This window comes from Agrilus planipennis, unplaced genomic scaffold (genome assembly GCF_000699045.2).
Source record: "Agrilus planipennis isolate EAB-ADULT unplaced genomic scaffold, Apla_2.0 scaffold128, whole genome shotgun sequence".
Taxonomy (NCBI): domain Eukaryota; kingdom Metazoa; phylum Arthropoda; class Insecta; order Coleoptera; family Buprestidae; genus Agrilus; species Agrilus planipennis.
This window is the reverse complement of record NW_020438862.1, coordinates 716,706-731,891: the sequence shown is the minus strand read 5'-3', so window position 1 is coordinate 731,891 and position 15,186 is coordinate 716,706. Positions and strand designations below refer to the sequence as shown.

The 15,186-nt window shown below is 31.6% G+C and overlaps 5 protein-coding genes and 2 long non-coding RNA genes across 8 annotated transcripts in view; 3 read left to right on the top strand and 4 right to left on the bottom strand.

Moving 5' to 3' along the window:
• Positions 1-3,274: 3,274 nt before the first annotated feature.
• On the bottom strand, positions 3,275-4,176 carry LOC108738103. The gene is made up of 3 exons (XR_001937945.1): positions 4,083-4,176; positions 3,790-3,931; positions 3,275-3,557 (listed from the first exon to the last, which is right to left on the bottom strand). It is a non-coding gene; the product is annotated as an uncharacterized LOC108738103 (long non-coding RNA).
• Positions 4,177-4,361: 185 nt separating this feature from the next.
• LOC108738135 (DET1 homolog) lies at positions 4,362-5,125 on the top strand. Its single transcript, XM_025974032.1, has 3 exons — positions 4,362-4,527; positions 4,604-4,795; positions 4,849-5,125. The coding sequence occupies exons 1-3, from the start codon at positions 4,364-4,366 to the stop codon at positions 5,072-5,074; spliced, it is 582 nt and encodes a 193-aa protein (XP_025829817.1). The 5' UTR covers positions 4,362-4,363; the 3' UTR covers positions 5,075-5,125.
• Positions 5,126-5,160: 35 nt separating this feature from the next.
• LOC112904335 lies at positions 5,161-6,147 on the bottom strand. Its single transcript, XR_003231017.1, has 3 exons — positions 6,045-6,147; positions 5,854-5,975; positions 5,161-5,504 (listed from the first exon to the last, which is right to left on the bottom strand). It is a non-coding gene; the product is annotated as an uncharacterized LOC112904335 (long non-coding RNA).
• A 70-nt stretch (positions 6,148-6,217) lies between these two features.
• Positions 6,218-8,270, top strand: LOC108738132 (DET1 homolog). Its single transcript, XM_025974103.1, has 5 exons — positions 6,218-6,662; positions 6,737-6,912; positions 6,972-7,673; positions 7,750-7,941; positions 7,995-8,270. The coding sequence occupies exons 1-5, from the start codon at positions 6,303-6,305 to the stop codon at positions 8,218-8,220; spliced, it is 1,656 nt and encodes a 551-aa protein (XP_025829888.1). The 5' UTR covers positions 6,218-6,302; the 3' UTR covers positions 8,221-8,270.
• Positions 8,271-8,337: 67 nt separating this feature from the next.
• Positions 8,338-12,820, bottom strand: LOC108738131 (eukaryotic translation initiation factor 4E-binding protein Mextli). 2 transcript variants are annotated; one of them, XM_018471384.2, is made up of 11 exons: positions 12,725-12,820; positions 12,394-12,543; positions 12,228-12,340; positions 11,816-12,022; positions 11,571-11,754; positions 11,316-11,387; positions 10,741-10,801; positions 10,407-10,671; positions 10,152-10,338; positions 9,881-10,080; positions 8,338-9,467 (listed from the first exon to the last, which is right to left on the bottom strand). In XM_018471384.2, the coding sequence occupies exons 2-11, from the start codon at positions 12,512-12,514 to the stop codon at positions 9,366-9,368; spliced, it is 1,512 nt and encodes a 503-aa protein (XP_018326886.1). In that variant the 5' UTR covers positions 12,515-12,543; positions 12,725-12,820; the 3' UTR covers positions 8,338-9,365. The 2 variants fall into 2 exon arrangements, with proteins under 2 accessions (XP_018326886.1, XP_018326887.1); XM_018471385.2 differs by lacking the exon at positions 11,316-11,387.
• Positions 12,821-12,927: 107 nt separating this feature from the next.
• LOC108738134 (uncharacterized protein C1orf50 homolog) lies at positions 12,928-13,868 on the top strand. Its single transcript, XM_025974187.1, has 5 exons — positions 12,928-13,108; positions 13,167-13,279; positions 13,334-13,390; positions 13,445-13,606; positions 13,661-13,868. The coding sequence occupies exons 1-5, from the start codon at positions 13,057-13,059 to the stop codon at positions 13,844-13,846; spliced, it is 570 nt and encodes a 189-aa protein (XP_025829972.1). The 5' UTR covers positions 12,928-13,056; the 3' UTR covers positions 13,847-13,868.
• A 219-nt stretch (positions 13,869-14,087) lies between these two features.
• The window catches only part of LOC112904289 (dnaJ homolog subfamily C member 11-like), a 4,494-nt gene continuing 3,395 nt past the window's right edge, over positions 14,088-15,186 (bottom strand). The window contains exons 5-8 of the mRNA XM_025973935.1: positions 14,837-15,168; positions 14,674-14,774; positions 14,237-14,366; positions 14,088-14,179 (exon numbers count right to left, since the gene is read on the bottom strand). Of these exons, the coding sequence (XP_025829720.1) occupies positions 14,157-14,179; positions 14,237-14,366; positions 14,674-14,774; positions 14,837-15,168 (586 nt within the window). The 3' untranslated portion in view covers positions 14,088-14,156. The remainder of the gene's footprint in view (positions 14,180-14,236; positions 14,367-14,673; positions 14,775-14,836; positions 15,169-15,186) is intronic.

Below are 15,186 nucleotides of genomic sequence, written 5' to 3'. Positions count from 1 at the left end.
AATAAGAATCTATTTTTATTCTTTTTTTATAAATACAAACTAATTTTATATCGGATTTTAAGAAACGAACTGCTATGAAGCAAATTTAATTCATAAAAATTCTATTTTGTACAAGAAAATCAATCGGAGTACATATATACTATGGAATATAACTAAATAAACACCAAAACCCAAAATTCTGGGAAGTGTTTAGAAATCTAAGAGTCTCTCAGTCTCTAATGTAACAATATAATACCCTGGTTGTCAAAGTGTTTACTCTATTTGAGAAATAAAAAAGTCGTTATTGTATATTTCATAATCTATCGCCCCTCGCCTTTTTTGTAGCTTCTCAATAATAATGGTTTTTGACAAAATATACATTTTCTAAGGAGTGTTAAACTATTCAAATTCAAAGGTATTTTGAATTGTAATAAATCAATTTAAAGTTAATTTATATATAATTTACATTTCTGTTCAGTTGTAATAAAGGCTTGTGTAGGTTCTGTATTATTTTTAAAGATATGTTTTTGTATTTTTTTGCTATTGCAATATTGTTTAATTTGAATTAATGTAATCAATATTTTTACAGGAACGAACTGGTCACAAACTTTACACAGGCACCATGCACTGATTGTGGCGGCTTTTATTTCACTTCAGACTGTAGCAGTTAGCACTACCCTTATTTCACTGAAACGAGACAATCAGGGTAACTGACAACATTAAGGATACATTAAAGATTAGATGCATTATTTCCATTGTTTTATTATTTTTTGATTAATAATATTTTCTATGTTGTTGATGAGCAACAGAAATTTTTTTTGTTAGAAATTACTGAAGTGCACTTTCAGACCCCAATTTAAGAAAGTCGTTTTTATTTCTTGATAATTTAATTTGTCGTTTATTAAAGCTGAATGTGCCAAATATTAAAGCGCATGTGGGTGTAGAGAATTTTACAGGTAAAAATTACTGGAGTGCACTTTTAACCATTAAAGAACGTCGTTTTTTGATAAAATAGATTCTTATTAAACAGGTTGAATGTACCAAAATGTATTGAAAGTTGTTGTAAGACATTAGTGAAATTAAATTGAAATTATTGTCAGAAATTACCACGTTAAATTTTTAATCCCCTATCTTTCTTTTTAATTTTTTAATAATTACTTTCTTCCCTATTACAAGAGCTGAATGTACCAAAATGTATTAATGTTGTGAGGCATCTGTGAAAAGAATTTTACTTTTAGAAATAAGCGTGACGTACTTTCAACCACTAATTTAAAAACGTTTTAATTTTTTGATAAATTCATTTCTTTTTTATTAGAGCTGAATGTTCAAAATTTAGTATTGTTACCAAAATGTAATAAAGGAATTGTGTGTGGACAAAATCTAAAATTATGTGACTAAACCTTACTAGTGAATATTTTAATATTTTATTCTGAAAACGAAGTCTTTAATAAAGGAATTACAACTGCAACTCACTGACGAGAATACTTTACAGTACAGCGGGTTGTCGGTATAAAGGAGAAATATTTAAAGCTATCTTCTTGGTAAAGATGAAATTGCTACAGTGCGTTGCGGAAATTTAAAATAACCAGGTTTTTCAATTGTAATAAAACAATCTATTTAAATTTATTTGGCAAATAGGTAAGCAGTTTACGAATGTAATTATGATTTCATTACGGTGTTGATGTAAATGAATGATTTTTAGTTTGTTTANTTCTTTTGTTTCTTATTATTTCCATTAGCTTTTTATTCAAAACTTCATATCTGTTTCTTAGTTACTTATATCAAATCATTTATTTCATTTTCTAACATCAGGAGTTCTTACAGGTCTTCAATTTTACATCAGGATCCCTCCAGCCTGGTGGGGATCTTCGGCGGGGTTCACCAACTCCATATAATGGAGAAAACATTCACCGCAGTCCACCAAATGCAGATTACGTACATGACTATCGATGAGGTCCACCAACAAACGTAATGTAGAGTGAATTTACGTTTTATTCTTTTTATCTACTTTATTAAAACATTAATTAGCACTTCCTTTGAGATTTCATTTCATTTGATTTACTGTAAGACTAATATCTTTTTTGGCTTTACTTTAACACTTATATTTTACTTATTTAAAGCTATTTTTTTTCATTCTTATTATTTCCATTAACTTTTTGTTTAGAACTTAATGTCTGTTTCTTAGTTATTTTTATCAAATCATTTATTTCATTTACTAACATCAAAAGTTCTTACAGGTCTTCAGTTTTACTTCAAGATCCCTCTCTACCCTGGTGGGGATCTTTGGTACAGTCCCCTAACTCCTTTTAATGGAGAATATTTTCAACACAGTCCAGCAACTGCGTATTGTTGTAGACGACCATCGATGAAGTCCGCCAACAAAACGTAATGTATGACGAATTTACTTTTTAATCTTTTTATCTGCGTTACTAACATCAGTTAGCTTTTTCCTTCTTTAAAGATTTTATTTCGTCTAATTTACTTACAGACTTATCCTTTTTATGCTTTACTTTAACACTTATATTTTACATGTTTAAAGCTATTCTATCTTATTATTTACATTAACTGTTTACTCAGAATTTCCTTACTTTTATCAAATCATTTATTTAGTTTACTAACATTAGGAATTCTTACAGGTCTTCAGTTTTACTTCAGAACCCTCCAGACTAGTGGGGATGTTTGGCAGAGTTCACCAACTCCATATAATGAAGAAAACATTCAACACAGTCCACCAACTGCTGATTACGTAGACGATCACCAATGAAGTCCGCCAACAAACGTAAAGTAGGGTGAATTTACGTTTTAATCTTTTTATCTAATTCATTAAAACATCAATTAGCATTTACCATCTTAAAAGATTTTATTTCATTTAATTTACGTTTAGACTTTTATCTCTTTTATGCTTAATTTAACACTTATATTTTACTTATNAGGTGCGAAAACTCCAGGATTGGAGAACATCGAGATTCCCATTCGAATTTTGAGGACATTTGAAGTTTAAAGACCCCAAGTTTTAAAGATCTCGAAATTAGAAAGACTGTGAAGTTCAAAGGTTCGAAATAAGAAGGTCACACACTTGAAAGTTTTCGAAGTTCGAATATTTCGAAGTCGAAAAACGCCAAAATAATTTTGGCGTTTTCCTACTTCGGAATTTTCAAACGGCGAAGACTCTCCTGTATGACTTCTTATTTCGAAGTCGTCGAACCCACAGACTTACCAATTTCGAGGTCTTCGCACCCGGGGCTCTTCAAACTTCGAAGTCTTCAAAGTTCGAAGGGGGAATCTCGATGTTTTCCAAGCCCGGAGTCTTCGGACGCGGAAGTCTTCGGACCCCGGAGGCAGCTGATCCTGTCCCTCGATGTCCAACGATGTCCTGATTGATCCTCATCTCCATTGGATTGGCTTGTCCTGGTTTCTGATGTCCTCATTAACTCCAAACCTCGGTTGGGTGTTAGTTTCACGTCCACCATGCTCTGCGTGACAGCTCTGGCTCATCTGGATGTTCTGCTGGTGGATTTGATTGAAGGGTAACATCCCTGATATATTCAAGAAGTCCTTGCAGTAAGAGTCCCTGAGATCTAAGAAAAAGTCCTATTGTTAATAAATAAATAAGGATTGAATAAAAATAAGTAACAAAACAAAGAATTAGAGAAATTACAAATAAAATATAAGTGTTAAGTACAGAAAGCATAAAAATGATAGCCTAACAAAAACAAATTGGGTTTTTAAAAAGTCTTAAAGTAAATCAGAAGTAAGGAAGTGCTAATTAATGTATAAAAAATAAATAAGAAGATAAAACACTAAACAAACCTTAGGTTACCATTGTTGATGGACTTCATCGAAGATTGGCTCTATAATCTGGAGTATTGTTAAATTCTCATGTTGGATAGAGGAACCCCTAAGACTTACAAAGAAGTCCTGTTGTTATATTGGTAAATAATCATCCATCAACCTGTAAAGGAGTAAAAGAAAATAAATTAATAATAACTGATAGGCAAAAAATAGTATTTGCATATAATACCATAACGATAAGTAAATGTATTAAGGAAAAAATGATCTTTCAGAAATCTACTCAAATATTATTAATTAAAAATCTTACTCACCCCTACTTCACGGGATGAAAAAGCAAAGGAAACAGCCATTGAAATCAATGTCCAACCACCAAGTCTTGCTAACGGTCCTGTGAAAAAAAAATAGTTATCACCTCTCTCGTTTAGTGGAGGTATTCGACAGAGTCGACCATCTCAATATAATGGAGAACACGGTCCATCAACTGCAGGTTACGAAGACGGCCGTCGATGAAGTCTGCGAATAAAGGAAATGTAAGATGTACTTATACTTTAATCTTTTTATGTACTTTAGTATGGTGTTAATTNTTTACAACATGATAGAAAGTAAAGTTTTGGCTATATATGAAAACACATCAAGGGAATTATTAGAATTATTTGAAAATTTTTGTGACTGCTTCAGGAATGCTAGTATTTACACTGGTACACAATTTACTTGCAGTCCTTCTAACAATCTGTATGCCAGACTTCAACAACACAGGTAAAAAGTAACAGAGGCAATTCTAATTAACTTAAGAGAAAAATTTGAATACTAATAGTGAATTGTGTAATTTTAGGTTTAAACAGACTATAGTTAGTGCTAAATTCGGTGGGAAAACCGAGGCAACAAAAAGACTACTTGCTCAACTACCAATAAGTGCTCAATCATACAGCAGTTCTCCGTATTTAGACCTGTCTTTATTTAGTTATGATGACAAATGGGTATCAGTAATGGAGAGGCCAAAAGCTTGTGGGGAACACCCAATTAGGTAAATGATACATACGTATTAATAAAAGTTTGTTTTCTAACAGATGATTTTAGATTTTATGCTAGAGATTCGGGCTTTTTAAAGTTTCGTATTTATGCGGGAAGTACAGGAAGACCAAGTACAACACCTGCTAGAAGATTGGTAGCTTTTACTTTTCATCCAACTGATCCGTTTGCCATTTCAGTACAGAGAACTAATTCCGAGTACATTGTTAATTTTCATATACATTGTAACCCGACTGTTTGCGACCTCTCTGAAGACGTTTTAAGTTTTTTATAGCAAGCATAGTGTTACAGATTTATGTACGATATATTTTTTTTTCATTAAAATATATGAACCAACTTATACAAAGAAACTAAAACAAATGCTTTATCACTTATTTTATTCTAACTTCATACTACTCTAAGATTCTAATTATTGTTGTTCTCACTTTGACATTTTTAAAGTAACATTTATGACGTCTGATAATAAATTAGATTTCTGGGATAATTTGATAAAAAACTCACATCTAACATCTTTAATTAATGTTCTTACTTACTGAATCGTTATCATAAATCCTTCCTTTAGCAACCACAACATACTGTCTCCCTTTTTAGAGGAAAAGTTGCACTTCAGTTTGTCATTCAGGTACCAATACATTTTCAAGTGAAAAAGGACTGCTGCAACCAATGCTGCATGAAGTACAGTAACCAATCTTTATGTAATATTCCTATAAAAAGTTTAGCTACATTTAACAATATTGAAGTTATTATTACAAATGAACAAATGGACACAAACTTATGATTTAATTTAAGTTAGATTCCTGACCGTTAATTGTTAATATAAAACTATAGACATATGTAATGGTTTTTTATTCTTTAAAATATTTTCAAATTACCAATTACTAATGAACTGGAAATGATAAATTCTTTGTTACTATTAAAGTCTAGGTATATTCGGTAATACATACCCCTACTATTTCTACTTTTACCAAAGCAAAAGCATGGATTGATAAGACATTAAGCAACCAGATTTACTTTGAAATTTCAAGCTATTTTGATTGTAATATACATTCCTACCTTTATAAACCGCAAGATATTTCAACGTAGAGAAGACGAGAACAAAGGAAGTGTGAGCAGTACTCTTATTAATCGATATTGGATATTCCAGTAATGTCACACACTTTCATTTATCACTCAAACTGCAAATGAGAACAACAAAAGACGAGTAACATTATACAAACAAGAGACTAAATAATGTAAAAACACACCTGTAGACAATAAAACGAGGTACAATTTTAAAATAGCGATGTATGATGGTATGGGCGACGCCTCACTCTTTTTTACATAATATTATGGTGACATGATGGTGAGTCTTTATATTATGTTATGTACTTTGACATTATGGACTTTTGTTATTTGCAGACATCTATGGTTTACAAGATGATAGACATTTTATCGTGGTTCATGTTTAAGAAACATAACCTTAAAAATGAAGAATTTCATGGTTTTATAAACATTTTAATTAAATGGATTCATTTGCTATAAAACCAAGAAAGGTCCCTTCCCAAAATGTAGTGATGCGATTAATTAACCGAGAGACTGGTGCTTTCAAGCGACCTGGCACTCATTTTCATACAGCAAGACAGTTTTACCAGAACGTATTCCCTAACTTTACTGTGATAAACATAGAAAAGCCACCGTGCTTTTTACGAAAATTTAGTCCCGATGGAAAGCTTCTTATTGCTTTTTCGTCGGATCAGACATCACTAGAAGTTTACACTTATTTAGGCCCAGCAGCTGCAGGTGACCTACTTCAGAATGCAAAAGAAAGAAGTGATAAAGCAAAATATGAAATCAAAAGTAAAATATTCGAACGATTTTTTAAGGTAATACGTGAACTTAAGCCTTTTCATTACCTGTGATTTCGAAAAAATATGATGAAATGATACTTTCTTTTCAGCTGAAATTTGTTATTAATGTGGCTCAAAGTCTAGAGCAACTGAATCGAGAATGTAGTTTATTTAGTGATGACGGTCGTTATGTTATTGTGGGATCTGCAGCTTACATTCCGGATGATTTGAGACCACATTTTTATGAGATCTATACGAATAACGAATCTGTTACGCCTAATTTAAGGTAAGAAGTTTATTCTTAACACGTATGTAATTTGTGTATCATTTTATCCCTAAAAAAAGGTCACCGTTAGAAGACTACACCTTACATTTAATCGACCTACATGTAGGAAAGCTCTGTGATACTAGACAATTTAAAGTAGACAAAATATTTTTATCCCATAATCAGGGACTTTACTTATACAAGGATACATTAGCCGTTCTCAGTGTTCAGCATCAGGTGATTCATGTATTTCAAATATTAGATGGGATGTTTGTAGATGTAAGGAAAATTGGAAGATTTTGTTTTGAGGATGATTCATATTACTTTAATTCCACGTTTCCAACAGAACGTGCATTTAGAGAAGTTTTTATAAATTCATTAAAGCATCGTCTTTTGACATTTTTGTACAAACGTGCAATCAAAATTCGACAAGAGACAGGAGATCCATATGAGATAAGAAAGTTTTATCAATACTTTGACAATTTCAAGGCCCTAAGGTTATGGAAAATGCAGCTTCTAGATGAAAATCATCTTTTACTTAAATATGCCAGTGAAGATGTTGTCACGTTAAAGACGCCAGATGCCAACAGTCAGGCGTCTTTTTTCGTAGTTTACAACATGATAGAAAGTAAAGTTTTGGCTATATATGAAAACACATCAAGGGAATTATTAGAATTATTTGAAAATTTTTGTGACTGCTTCAGGAATGCTAGTATTTACACTGGTACACAATTTACTTGCAGTCCTTCTAACAATCTGTATGCCAGACTTCAACAACACAGGTAAAAAGTAACAGAGGCAATTCTAATTAACTTAAGAGAAAAATTTGAATACTAATAGTGAATTGTGTAATTTTAGGTTTAAACAGACTATAGTTAGTGCTAAATTCGGTGGGAAAACCGAGGCAACAAAAAGACTACTTGCTCAACTACCAATAAGTGCTCAATCATACAGCAGTTCTCCGTATTTAGACCTGTCTTTATTTAGTTATGATGACAAATGGGTATCAGTAATGGAGAGGCCAAAAGCTTGTGGGGAACACCCAATTAGGTAAATGATACATACGTATTAATAAAAGTTTGTTTTCTAACAGATGATTTTAGATTTTATGCTAGAGATTCGGGCTTTTTAAAGTTTCGTATTTATGCGGGAAGTACAGGAAGACCAAGTACAACACCTGCTAGAAGATTGGTAGCTTTTACTTTTCATCCAACTGATCCGTTTGCCATTTCAGTACAAAGAACTAATTCCGAGTACATTGTTAATTTTCATATACATTGTAACCCGACTGTTTGCGACCTCTCTGAAGACGTTTTAAGTTTTTTATAGCAAGCATAGTGTTACAGATTTATGTACGATATATTTTTTTTTCATTAAAATATATGAACTATTCTGTATTTTATATTTCTAAGAAAAATATGTCCGATTATGTATTTTTAAAACTAATTTCAAATCACAAAGAATTTATTTGAAGAAAATATTTTTTTTAAAGAAACAATAACTTTTCTTAATGTATACAAATGCTAAAGTTTCCAAACGGGTGCTTTTATTAACACTAAAATAACTTAGTATTTAGTTATCAGCGTAATAAGAGTAATTATTATAATAAATAAACTGCTAAAAACTGGTAGTTATTGCAGTAGTCGTTTTTTAATTAAAATTTTAAAAATTACATTACGCTAAAGCAGATACACTTTCGTGTTTGTTTAAGAAATCGGGCAATAGGTATGTTTCTTATGTTTCTCCTTTTTTTACTAGAACACTGATTCGCCTGATTTAGCAAACCATATATTAGAAACAAATTATTTTTAATCTTATACACTGCTTTCTCAAAAAGCAAAAACATTTCGGTTCTTACATTACATAAGAAACGAAATATTTCTGAATAAGGACATTAGACATTACCAATATAAATTCTAACAAATACAAAACAAAACATTAGTCTTTTAACAAGTTTGTAAATAAAATATCACAACAAACTAATCAATAAAAATAATGAAAAACTACGAAAAATAAATTAAGAAAAACAGATCTGAATATAATTAGTATTTATCACCTAAATCCTAAGCAGTTCAATTAGAAATTATTCTTTCGTTATTCATGGATCTTTATATTGAAAAATAAAGATATGAAAATATCAATTTTTCACGTTTTCCAAAAATAAAACAAATACTGTCTACTTACAGCGATAATTACATTATCAAAAGTCGTAAGAAAATATTAGTTTCTTTTTCTTATTTTCAATTTTTTGTATTTTTTTTTAGATTTAATTTGGCAATTTAAACAGTCTACTTTATTGTACATACAACAAAACAAAATTAATTTATTATTATTATCAATAATAATAATAAGTAGTAATAGTAGTATGTATGTAAAATAGTTTTGATATTGAATTAAAGTAGTTATGAAAAAGTTTTTTTGTCAATACCATGATTAATTAGTATCATCGACGAACTATTAAGTCAATTTAATAATTATACTTCACCTGTATCCAGCTCGTCTGCACTGAGTATAGATGCGACGTGGTCAGCTGAACGATCAGATAAATATTGCTTAGCATCGAAACCTTCAACATCCTGAAAAAGGATCAAAAAGAGAAAATGTTATTTTTATTTATTTAAAGAGTGGTCGAAATTCACTTTTGTTTAACACAAAGAAAGTAATTTAACAAATTGTTCACAAAAGTGAATTTCGACCATTCGAAGCAATGGTGCTAACAGATTCGAGCTCACAGTGATTGATAGGGAGGAAAACTTTTTAAATTTAAAGGAATTGTTTGTTAATAGATATGCAACACACAGTACACTTCAGTATAAGAAACTGCTGATAGTAACTTTCATTTACGTAATACTACTTTGCTCTGTGCTGACAGCACTTATAATTTCTTTTATATATAATATTAACTAAATTTACGGATAAAGCAAACATCGTGTAGGTATACGCAATTTCTGGATAATAAAATAAAACGTATGTTAAGGAAAAAACCAACCTTGCGAGTAATGTTGGGGTGCTCTTTCGAAATACGATCCCAGTCAATCGGCGGTTTCAGACACATAGGAGACATAGCCAATTGAACTAGAGTTTCGTTAGAATATGTACTGCGATGTTCATTGCAGTCAAGGGGAACTTCGGGGGACATTTTACCTTTGAGTATGTCTTCCAGTGGTAAATGAGGTCTTCTTAAAGGCGCTGCATGTGACATGTCCAGAATAAGTATATCGGTAAATAAAAAACAATAAATAAATAAATATTGAAATTACCTGTTGTTGCATCGTCCGAGTGTCCATTGGAGAGACCTGGGGACGGCAGAGATTCTGGAGGGGACAATGGAGACTGTGCCAACTCAGGGGTCAAGATTGGTTGGGGCAAACTGTCGAAGCTATAGAACTGGGTTATATCTTGGATTGGTTCACCAGAAAAATATTCATCTAGCACTAATTTACTGGTCTGTAGGAAAAAAAGGCAAATTAATGAATGCTTTAGGTCATGCAAAAACATTAAATAAGGATATTTACTCTAATGAGATCCAAATTGTCTCCGCTGATTTTGATTGTGTGCCCTCCTACAACTACTGTATATTTATATTCTCCGAGACTGGCATCATTGGTACTAAGGCTGTGGAGTAAAGCCCGCGAGACGCGTGCAGAATGGGGTAAAGCACTGTCTTCAGATGCAGAAGAATTAATGCTCGAACTGGATCCAGTCAGAGGACCGCTCAAGCCTTCTCGCACTGGTGAAGCATTGCGTCTTATTGTGTCTTCAATTAAATGTTTTGCATGACTAGAAATTGTAACAGAAATAAAATATTAAAAAAGAAAATGAAAATCTTTGGGCTGGAATACATCTTACTTTATACTTTCTTCGTTAGCACCGGTTATTTGAACCAGACGTTCTTTAGCCCCCGGATTAACTAGAAGAAATTAAAAAAGTGGCAATAATAAATCAAACCTACGAGGTACAATTATATGATAAGATGCTTGTGCAAAATTAATTCATAATTTATTACTTATTAGCTTCGTTAAGAATTGCATAAGATGAGAGTAGTGATGGAACGATTGGTGTATGTACGTAAAGGGAACATAGTTACGCAAGTCATTAATACGATTAAATTAATAAAAAACAGAAACGAGACAAAAAATTAAATTAGCTAATAAACGACGATAGGCACGATACATTTTTACTGTCATTATGCTCAAGATATTCAAAAGACATCACGCATTCCAAAAATAACAACAAAGAAACGTTTAACAATCATGCAAAAAAATGAAAATTCATTTTTTTGATTTCATTTATCTTGAACATTAGAAGTAATAACAAGACTAAAAAAATTATAATAAGACAATTGTGCACTAGTAGTTTTGTTAGCAGAAGCGGATAAGAGCAGTCACACCGACGACCATGATTGCTTTTTTTATTTTTTTTACCTCTTTGAAAAGATATTATCGTTTCACTAAGTTCTTCTATCATATGAACCCTGCGACCTTTGATGCCCATCACTATAATAAGAAATATTACCTCTAAATGTAAAACAGAGTAAAGTTATGTATTACAAAATTTTTATAATTTTTGTCCTGCAAATAAGAACTAAAAAGAAAATTTAGATATTCTTGTATTAAACGATCAAGTACAATTCAAACAATATTTGTTTCTTGTATATGAAAAATAAAAATTTCTATTACCTTTTCCTGAATCAGCATTACGAATGACCACCTCATCTTTGCAATAATTTTTCCCTGGAATCCTGGTAGGTTTAACGAATTTCCCGGAAGACTTGATGACTTCACCAGGTCCCAAAAGTGACGTGGTTGCAGTTAAAGAAGTAATAGACTCCGATAAACTGCTTGCAGTTTCTGAGGCTTCAATCTATATTGTGTTAAAAGAACTGTTTCAAAATATCGTCTGTTCTTTTTGTTGATTACCTTACCTGAACACACTGGTTAGCCTTTTTACGGTAATACTGATTCATAATATCAGTTCCCTTCCATCCTTTAGCTCGTAATTCGATAAGTTCGAGTAAATGTAACCGAGATAAATAATCGAGGCGTTCATCATCTTGAGAACTATTACGGAAAATAACAAAAGCTCTGTTCATCTGGTCCTGATACAGCAACTCAAGGTAAGCACCATATACCTTAATAAAATGGCAATAAAATCAAAACAATGTTTATTTAAGTAGAAGTGGTGAAAACTTGGTAAACATCAGAATTTGATAAAATTTAGAGGGTTAGATGTAAAAGTTGCACTTATTGGAACTTATTATGTATCTATTAATATTAATTATGACTTTAAAAGTAACAGCTCAAAGCAATAACCTCAAAATGAAAAGTAAAGTGTACCTTCAAATGCTGGCATAAGTTAATGATATTCTCTTTGTATGATATGTTGGGATTAACATGTGATGAAGCTAGTAGAGCAGCAACTTGATCAACTGCTTGCATCACGTTTTCAACTGCAAAAAGTAAATACTGAAGAAATGGTAAGGACAGAAATAATGGGACCAACCTGTGCTGAAGACTCCATCCTGCCTAAGTTTGTTGGCTAAAATTTGTGATTGACTTTGGGATTTCACCAGTTCTATTTTTCTTGGGTTTTTCAATCGAGCAGAAATACCAAGAGAAGTCATGGTTATTGGATGACAAAGGCACTTTTGTCCTAAAAATGCAACAATGGATATTTTTTAGTGACTAATAGCAAAGATGTAATAATAGCTATTTAAAAACAGCACCGCAAATTAGAAAATGCACTTATAATTTTTAACAAATACTTGCACAGGACTATGTTAAGTCGTCTTGCTATAAATTAAGTAATAATATATAAACAAAACAACAATTACCTCGTCAAATTTTCGAGACTTTCGTAAAATTATGCGCAACTTACAGCTTACAGCTGGTAAGTACAACCCATAGATAGTATAACCCATAGGTATAACCTGAAGTTCTTTGCTGTGAAATGGTAGTAAACGTTGTGGGAAGCAGATGAATTCCACAAAATTTAAGACATTTGCTAACTTCAGGTTTGTTTTCCTGTCAAGTCTTAATTTCTAACCTTTCTAATAAACGTCAATAAATGGTGAATATGTTAGGTTGTTATATTTTTATAAGCGTAAAAATTATATCGTATTTTTTTAAATAGTCATATATCGTAATCATTTACTGATCGTTTTCTATGAAACGAAATTTTGAGATGGCTGATAATACTAAATTATCACAAAACGAAAGTATGTAATTTCTTTAAAATGGTATCTTTCTTTTTTTCAATTTGAACCTTATTTTCAGTTACTTTAGTAGAACGAGACGTAAATCCATATGGGATAGCCTTGGTTAACCCAAATTTAGTAGCCAAAAGAGGCCCCAGTGACTTAGTTCAATTAGCAGAAGAGATTCAGAAGGTATATATTTCTGTCGATACTTGATAACTATGATAAGTATGTAAATTCTTTTAGGCAGATACAATGATCCATGCTACAGCTTACAATAAACTTCAAGTCATTGCTGAACAGGTACTATGATTTATCAATAATTGTATAAACTTTGTAACCACTCTACTCTTTTAGATTAAGTTTTTACAAAAGCAAGCACAAAAAATTCTTCTGGATGCTAAAACAAATAAAGATCTTCACCATGCAGCTTGTAACTTTGTTAAAATCCCTGGCAACATTTATCACCTATATGAAAGGTTGTCAGGTCAACAATATTTCAGCCTTGTTGCACCAGAAGTTAGCTAAATTACTTAAACAAAGATTGTTTTGATCAACTGACATTTTTTGTAGGAATGGAGTAATTGTCCTCACAAGCACCTAGGAAGCTTTAGATTAGAACAAGATCATTCATGGACACCTGTTAACCATTTAGAAACCAAAAACAAAGAGATAGAGGTCATTGGAAGGATATTAGCGTCATCTGATGTTGATTACATATCAAATGCAATTGAACAGGGCCCCTTGATAACTTCGTAAACTAGTCTTTTTTTTTGTAAATTTGATAACATAACGCGTTCTTTTATTTATTCTACTGTTTGACTAATAAGAAAAGAGCTTTGAAAGTATTCTGTAATTATAAAAACGCCACAACTTATTCTCTAATAAACTTTTACTATGTATTTTGGACAAAAAAGTTGCACCGGTCCTTTTTTACCCTTTTCCTAATTCGTCTTTAAAAAAACAGACTTTACTTCTGATAACTTACTGATACCTGATTTTGTATATACATCTCTTTACATCATGATTAGACTAAAAATTCTAATGAATCTACTACGAAACGTCTCTACTACGTGACACTGGTACGGTGAGCTGAAAAAAGTAAAGAATAATGGAAAATTACTTTTCTGGAAATTAATAAATAAATACCTGTTTTTGGTATCCTTAACGGTTCGTTATCGTTAATTGTTATTTCGTGAAATTGGTCGCGAAACTTGTATTTCACGTATAAATATTTGTTTTCACCTAAGGCAGGGTCAAAGAATCCGGGAAGCTGACTCTAAATAAAAATAATAGACTTTCAAAAATTTTAAGTGGAAAAGCTGTTGAAGTGTTTAATAATTAATCTCTCAAAAATTAATACACTACAGATATTTATGATTTATTTATATATAATAATAGTAATAATGTTAACTATGATGAATGTAACTTAATTTTAAACGTAACTTATGTAATTATTTATCTTTTTTGTTTAGCTTTTAAGTAATTAAGTAATTTGGCATCATACCTGCATCTAAATAATTTTACGAATTAAATAAATTTGACTGTTATAGCACACATTTAATCTGAAAGAAATGCAGTCTCACCTTAGTATGATTATGTAATTCCAATTTACTGTCCTTAACCAGACATTGTAAGGGTATTGTTACATCCAGAATTTCTTCTGCAAAATCACCTGAATCCCTATCTGAAAAGATCACAAAAATATAGAAATATACACTACTTAACTTGTTAAGTCATAAAACGTACTGTTACTTCTCAGGGCTTTTCCATAAAGGGCCTTTTCAATGACTAGTCCTTTCTTTGCATCTTCGTCTCTTACTATCCGAGCATATGTTGCTGACATAAGTTCGACAGCGGCCTGCGCCTCCTTTCGCTTCTCCAGTAATTTGGTGCGATTATTTTGCTTTTCCGTTTCGGCCCTTTTTGCCTCCTGCTCTTTCAAGAAAGGTTCGACTAGACTTTTTTTTATTACTGCATACACTATAAGAGGCACTATGGTACCATAAAACACAGGCGCGGGCATCACTTCTTCGCACAAATGAATCGGAAAAGAGTAAACTTGATTAGCTCTGGTTAATCTGCAAAACAACATATGT